Source organism: Sinocyclocheilus anshuiensis, unplaced genomic scaffold (genome assembly GCF_001515605.1).
Source record: "Sinocyclocheilus anshuiensis isolate Anshui unplaced genomic scaffold, SAMN03320099.WGS_v1.1 scaffold1082, whole genome shotgun sequence".
Taxonomy (NCBI): domain Eukaryota; kingdom Metazoa; phylum Chordata; class Actinopteri; order Cypriniformes; family Cyprinidae; genus Sinocyclocheilus; species Sinocyclocheilus anshuiensis.
In genome coordinates this window covers 1,583,165-1,591,274 of record NW_015542379.1, presented here as the reverse complement: position 1 = coordinate 1,591,274, position 8,110 = coordinate 1,583,165, and the positions used below count along the sequence as shown (strand labels likewise).

Genomic DNA, 8,110 nt, shown 5'->3' with positions numbered 1-8,110 from the left:
GGACCGCAAATTTAACCACCCGTAACTCCCGAACCCCGGGGGCTATCGACGCGGGGGTGGTCTCATTCGAAAGTGGGCTTCTAGACGTACACTCGATTCATGTTCGAGAGGGTTCCTCGAGCTAAAGGGATCCCCCGAATTTGGTGCGGATTCGCCACGCCATTACGGAGATATGGCCGTTCAAAGTTTCAATGGTTTTCCATAGACATAAGCTTTAAATCGTTTCGTCAAGGTCGCCAGTAGCAAACAATAAACCGCCTTCTGCTGGACAAACTAAGTAATTACACCATTTCAAGCATTTTATCTGCGTTATATGTTCTGTAAAAAAAATTTTCATATCGGCGGCATATTCGCCGATACCGATATATCGGCGACAGGCTCATATCGGCCGATAATATTGGCAAAATGATATATCGGTCGGGCTCTAATATATATATATAATGCAGTTTCGCTCTTCCCCTGTACGAGTGCTGCCTGTGATTGGTGAGAAAAGATGACCGCAGATGGCTTGTGTAACAGCAGAAACACAAGGCTCATTGAAGTCACACTAGGAAGCTCAGGGTCAGATGCTGCTTGCATGGCAGCGTTAAATGTTTCTGAATGTTTCCAAGTCTTTGCTGATCCACAGAACAGGTTTTGGGCCGCTGCCCCCTGGTGTCTCACAGCACAGACATCATAGTGTTTACACAGCCTTCAGACCTATCAGTTCAGCATTTATACTGGCATGCTTTCAGCTCTTAGTCCATTTGTTTGTCAGTGTGTAGGGTAATCCAGAGACATGTTACAACACACACACACACACACACACACAGTGTATTAGTCAGCGTATTTATTGATTCTTGTGTCTGTAGGTGTAGGTGCACACACACTTTTTAAACTAGAGTTATATTAATGACCTACCTGTCCAATAATATTCATCTCTCAATAGTAAACTCTTTCTACTTATTTTTTTCCCCATAGGACTTAAAAGACCTGACACAGCGAAACGAGTGCCTAGAACTCAAAGGTGAGCTAAAAAATCTCCTTATCACAATGTTCAGTGTCTGCACGGTCATTGAAAGTTCAGGGAGTTTTAAAATGGTTTATTTCCCGTCTTGGGATAGTCATAGAAATGTAATCAAATAATGAAAAGTCTTGGAAATGTGAGTTTTTCCTTGTTAGGCTTAAACAAGTCTAATCTTAAAATATTTTTAAATATTCGAACCAGCATTAAAAAAAAAAAAGCCTAAACTCTATTTTTTTCCATTCCAAATTGTGATTAATACTAATTCAGCAAGGATGCATTAAATGGATCAGTAAAGACATTTATAATGTTACTAAAGATTTCTATATTTGTATATTTCACTCCCTCGCATAAGGGCATTCTATCACAAAACATGTTTTACAAATGTTAAATCAATATATTGTTTTCTGTGAGCGAGTAAACGGGGTGATTTTCACATCATTTTGTAGCAAAAACTCTAGTCTACCACATCCAGTCCTCAAAAGTCTTGTGAACAAATATTCTGTATGTGTTTTATGGCCTTATTTCAGTGACTTAAATTTTTTAGTTTTTCACTAACCACACATAAACGTTGTTTTCTCTAAAACACAAACATGTACATTCATGCTGTTCACATATTATTGTAGCCCAGTTTGTGCTGAATACTATCACAATGATTTCTGAAGGATCATGTGACACTGAAGACTGGAGTAATGATGCTGAAAATTCAGCTTTGATCACAGAAATAAATAACATTTTAACATATAATCACATAGAAAACAGCTATTTTAAATTGTAATAATATTTTTCAAAAATACCTTTTTTTTTTCGTCTTACCAACCACAAACTTTTTTATTGTATGTATATTATATACATTTATTTTTCACACAATCCATGAATAAGGATCAGTTAAGTCATGAGAATGCATTGAGAACCCATTTCATTCACTCTCATACACACACACTCACACACACACTCACACTCGCACACACACACACACACACACACACACACACACACTCTCACACGCAGGTTCTCCGTTGAGTTCAACCTGTTAAGACTGGTTTGTGTCCTTGTTTGGTTTGTGTAGTTAATGGGTGTGTGTCCATAGACGAGCTGATCTCACCATCAGATGATTCCAGTTTACTGTAAATATGAAAGTAGCAGAAAAATCATCACTGTGTTTGAACATAGTGATATAAAGAATCAGTGCAAAAGTTGAATCTAATATCTCTGTCTCTGTGTTTTCCTCTGTAGGAGAGAAGCTGGATTATAAATCATGTGAATCTCTGGAGGAGATCTTTAAGAGGGTGCAGTTTAAAGTGCTGGATCTGGAACAGACAAACTTAGACGAGGATGTGAGTGTTTCTCTTTCTTTACGTCATTGAGTTTCTTACCAATCTCATTTCCTGTCCAGCTCTATGACCACAGGGTCATTCTGGTTCTTTCTCTTTCCATCTTTAAAACTGTCTGAGCTTCTGTTGTGACGAGTGCGGTGCTCTGATTTCATTTATCAGTGCCGTTACACGATGAAAATGCTCGTCAGCCCTCTGGTTGAGACATGGGTCTCTGTGTGTGAATACATGTGTGCTGTTCTGACACGGTTTGTGTTTGTCCAACATAAACACAGATATCAGGAGCTCTGGAGATTCAGTCTGTTTCTAATAGGTTACTTAAGGTCACCCCTGGCCTCTGACTACTGTGTTTGAGTTAATGCAATCATATTGCCATAAGTCATAAGTTGGGTGGATCACAGCATCTTCCATATATACAAACACACTCACTCCTTAACACCACATCTTAAGGGAGTGTCATGGAAAACTGAGTTGGGAGTGTTTTTTTTTTTGTTTTTTTTTTTTGCTCTTTTGACATAAAAGATGTGCTATGTACACATTCTAACAGTCACTATTTATGTATGTATTTGTTTGTTTTTATTTATTTTAATGTAATTTGTAATTTATTTATAAATTTTTATTTATTGTATTTTAATCAATTCATTTAGGGCTGCACGATTATGACAAAAATCATAATTGTCGATTATTCCCTTGAAATTGTAATTGCGATTATTAATTACGATTATCACAATTTGCATTGAATGATGTTTATACCATTGTTTTATGCAACATTTAAAATCGGATTAGTTTCTTCTTTAAATTATAAAAAAGTAAAAATATGAATGGTATTATAATGTTATACTAAAACTAAAATTAAAATAATGGGCAAAACCTTTAAGATAGCATGTAGAAAGAAAAAAACGCATCTTAAGCACGCAGAATAACATAAGTGGGCTTTGAACGATTACGTAATTGTGGCATCCATAATTGTAATCGTGATTAGAAATTCGATTAATTGTGCAGCCCTAAATTAATTAATTAATTCATTCATTTAAAATAAAATATGTACTATGAACACATATTCTGATCATTACTATTCACATATCTATCTATTTATTTGTTTATTTCATTTATTTTCATTTCATGTATTTATATTATTTGAATTGATTTTAATGTAATTTATTTTAATTTATTTTTTGACAAAAATGTACTGTATACACACATGCTAATGGCTGTTTGTTTTTCATTTATTTTTATTTATTTTAATGTAATATTTTTTTTTAATTGATTGCATTTTAATATATTTTAATTATTTAATTTATTTTTATTTTATTGCACATAACTGCTGGTCTGAGATCAGTTTCATTTAAGTGTTGTTGGAAGTTTGTCTGGCCATGGCAGGTTTTTGTCCCCCTGCTGCAGTACCATAATCGGCATGTTTGTTGTTTTTCTGTGTCTATAAGTATTTGTTGCACTCCTGCTGCACCTATTCTTCTTTACCTTTAAACCCTCTTTATGAACTGCTTTGTACTTGTTCTTGTTTTGTGGCTCCTCCAGAAACGTTGAGCCTGTCCGCCTCCTCTGTGAGAGCTCTTGTATGCAGACATTGTATTTATAGGGTGTGTGTGTGTGTGTGTGTGTGTGTGTGTGTGTGTGTGTGTGTTCAGGGTGGAGCGCAACACCATACGCTGCACCTCAGCAGAGATCTGATCAATTAAACACTGCTGAGAATGTGGGCCAGTCTGTCACAAGCACATACCCCATGAACAATAGTGCAAAATGTTTAGCATTATTTATAATAATGTGATAATATTGTTTATTTTAATACTGATGAAACTATTTGAAACAATTACACAAATCATACACTTCGTTCCTAAAGGGATAGTTCACCCAAAAATGACCCTCATGATGTTCCGAACCTGTTGAACTCAGAAGAAGATCTTTTTAGGAATGTCAGTAACCAAGCAGCTTCTGGTTCTGCTTTTTAAAATATTTGAATTCAAACTAAGAAGATAGTTTCTGCTCTCCACTTACTTCCATACTATTTTTTTTTCCATACTATGGAAGTTAATGGGAATATAGAGGATTATACAGTTGTATTTAAAAAAAATACTGAAAATTGTTACTTTATAATTGATTATTGTTTGGAAAAAAATTAAATGTTAACACTTATTATGTCTGTTAGATTGTACTGTATCATCACTGTGTGTGTCTCTTTCTTTTTCTGTCCCATCACTTGCGTTAGATGTTCTCTCTCTCTCCCTCTCTCTCTAGCTGCGTTTCCATTACCCTTCAAATTGCGCAAATTGAAATTGCAAATTCAAAATACGCAATGGAAACGTGTAAATTTCGCAAAAACTCCCATATATCGCAAAAACGTTTTTACGCTCACATGAGGTGGTTTTTCAGGCAATTCGAAAAAGGACATTTTGCAAAACTGCAATGGAAATTTTTTTTTTTTTCGCATTTACAAGTCACATGATCATTCTTTAACCTCCAAGAAACACCTCATACGTGGCCGCTCACAAATATAAGGGGCTTTCCTTGCCATTAACTTGAATAACCCCTTATTTACACTGCATTACGGCCCCGACACGGCACTCTAGTCAATGCTTGTGTTTACACCAGCCGCGACACGGCAGGTTTCAGAAGTGGCCCAGAAGCGGCTCTTCGCGCTCCTTCTCTAAAGATACACACTAGGGGCTGTATATTGGAACAGCTGTGATTCGGCGGTAGGTAATTACAGCGTGCCGATATACAGCCATATCTCATGTCTACTCGTGTGATATCGCATTTATGCAACAGTTTGACAGCACAAGTGTGTAAACACATAAGAAACGGATTGTGTAATTGTGGCATCCATAATTGTAATTGCGATTAGAAATTCAATTAATTGTGCAGCCCTAATACACACTTACATCTTCGATCGATTAAAAATCATGGCTAGTGCGGTGGCTGCGATACACGTAAACCTACCAACATCTGTCGCTATGACTTATCTGGCGAGAGGAAAAAGTTACGTTTTAGTCTCATAACATGGGTTAATGGAAACACCGTCATTTTGCAATAGTCTTTTATTGCCATTTATAAAATATTGCAAATCTGTAATGGGAACGTACCCTCTCTCTCTCTCTCTCTCTCTCTCGGATGTTTTGTCTCGTCTTGTCTGAGATCACTGTGTGACTCATGCTGCTTAGTGTAAATCTCTAGTGTAAAGATGCTGGAAACAAAACCATGTTTTCTCTTGAGACACACATACAGTATATACATAGACATGTGCTCATGTATAGACATGCAGACTAAATCTTAGCACTTACAACATCATATGGGACACATTCATATAAATAATACCGTATAGTACAACTGGACATGTTACCTTGAAAAAAAGGTTATTACATGTATATCACAATGAATTAATTTAATATATATATATATATATATATATATATATATATGGCTGTATATTGGAACAGCTGTGATTCGGCGGTAGGTAATTACAGCGTGCCGATATACAGCCATATCTCATGTCTACTCGTGTGATATCGCATTTATGCAACAGTTTGACAGCACAAGTGTGTAAACACATAAGAAACGACAACGGAGTGTCTTTAAAAACCCTCTTTTGTGCAGAACTACTTCCTTCCGCCACGGATTCAAATCTAAAGTTGCCAGTTTAACAGCTGAGCTCAAGCCTCCGTTACTAATTCCAAAACATCATTTTAGAATTAGTAATGAAGGAACGTTGAGTTGCTTCATTAAAAGCTTATTGAATTACTGTAGTAACAGCAGTGTATTATGTGTAGTTAAGAGTATTATGAGAGAAAGATTGACTGAGTGAATGTGTTTACCTGCATCTCATGCAGCGTTCATTCTTCAGATCAATCTCATATTCACAATAAAACATTAGTTTGAATGTCTGATCGTCTCGCACTATCCTTTCATCTGTTAAGGGTGATTTCTGATGACAGCACTGCTCAGTGCATGTGTTAGCTGCGTACAAGCTGGTGTTGAAAGTAAAAATTACTTCCCTTGTTCAAAACTGTGCTTCAGTATTTTTATATATACAGTCAAACCAAAAATTATTCAGACACCAGATAAAATTGTAGTTATTTTTTTTACTAGTGGGTGCAGGACACTATAGTTAATTTATGTAAGTGAGGATAGCAAAATAAAGTAAACTGTGACATATTATACCCAAAAATTCTTCATAGAGTGGACTACCAGTAAAATTTATAAAAATTTGAGACCAAAGATTTAGACACTTTGACCTGACCATGTTTTGCTGAAGTGTTTTTTCTTTAACTGCTAATACGTCCGTTTTACACCACAGACCGAAGAAAATGAAGCATTGCTTGGTAATTGGTTGACCTAAATTGGTATTATCTGATTGTATACTTAAATTTAACAGCTTACAGCTATTCAATCTAATTCATTACATACCTTTCTATCAATGTAATCTGACATTATCAAGATGAATTTGTTCTGACACAGCCTAACTCTGAGTTCTTGTCATATTTTATTACCATTTTCTAAACTATAACGAATAATGTGAAGGTGTCTGAATAAATGTTAGACTGCATATGTAAGTGTGTATATATATATAAATTATTGTAATTGTTATATTGAAAGGATCATGATTGAATGGTTTTAATGATGCTATTGAATTGTTTTTGCCATGTATATAGCCATTGCTGCTGACTTGGTGTTAAATCATACATAATAAATCAAAACATACATACATATTTTTTTCCCCCTCATCAGTTTCTGAACAGATGCAGCAGGTTAGCAGGTTGTTGTCATGGTAACTCAGCTTGTCTGCATGTGTTTGTGTTTTGCATCCCTTTCATAATCTCCTTCTGCAGAATAAACACAAAACAGACTGCTATTAATTCTGAAATGCTGTACAGAATAAAAAGTGTGTTTCTTTCTCTCTCAGGGAGCGTCCGCTTTGTTCGATATGATAGAGTACTATGAATCCGCCACTCATCTCAATATCTCCAGCAACAAGCACATCGGCACACGCGGCTGGCAGGCCGCCGCGCACATGATGAGGAAGGTGAGGCTTGAGTTATGCTCATTAATAAAGAGTCGATCTGCTCATCTTGGCTCCTCATGTGTCTGTGTGCCTCCAGATGAGCTCTTTGCAGTACCTGGATGCTCGTAACACCCCGCTGCTGGACCATTCGGCTCCATTCGTGGCCAGAGCTCTGCGGATCAGCGGCAGTCTGACCGTCCTGCACCTGGAGAGCGCCGGCATCTCAGGACGACCGCTCATGCTGCTGGGTAATGACTAGAAAAACAATGATTGGGAACACTGTGGACATTAACCCTATAAAACCTAATGTATCATATTTGATACACCGATTTCTAAGTGCTTTAAATGGTCAGCATGATAAAAAACCTGTTTGTCTACTACATGCCTTCTCTCATAGTGTATGCTTTAAAAGGCCTTTTATGATAACTGTACAAAGGTCCATTTTCAGCTTAAGCTTCACGTCTTTTTTTACTGTGAAATCTACTGATTTTTATAAATTAAATGTAAAAATGTTTTATATTGTTTACATTGTTAGTAATAATTCGAAATGAACACTTACTAGACTGAAGCATCTTTATACATGTATGTTTTATAATAAAAATATATTTATAATACAAATGTTGATACTCAACAGAAAAACTCTCACTTTATACACATACATTATATATATATATACACACACACACACACAGATATATATATATATATATATATATATATATATATATACAGTGGGTACGGAAAGTATTCAGACCCCCT

General features: G+C 36.0%; 1 protein-coding gene across 2 annotated transcripts in view; it reads left to right on the top strand.

Moving 5' to 3' along the window:
• The window catches only part of ppp1r37 (protein phosphatase 1, regulatory subunit 37), a 47,174-nt gene that overhangs the window by 29,659 nt on the left and 9,405 nt on the right, over window positions 1–8,110 (top strand). For both annotated transcript variants that reach the window (XM_016491545.1, XM_016491544.1), the window contains 4 exons: window positions 961–1,006; window positions 2,240–2,340; window positions 7,253–7,372; window positions 7,449–7,599. In XM_016491545.1, the coding sequence (XP_016347031.1) occupies window positions 961–1,006; window positions 2,240–2,340; window positions 7,253–7,372; window positions 7,449–7,599 (418 nt within the window). The remainder of the gene's footprint in view (window positions 1–960; window positions 1,007–2,239; window positions 2,341–7,252; window positions 7,373–7,448; window positions 7,600–8,110) is intronic.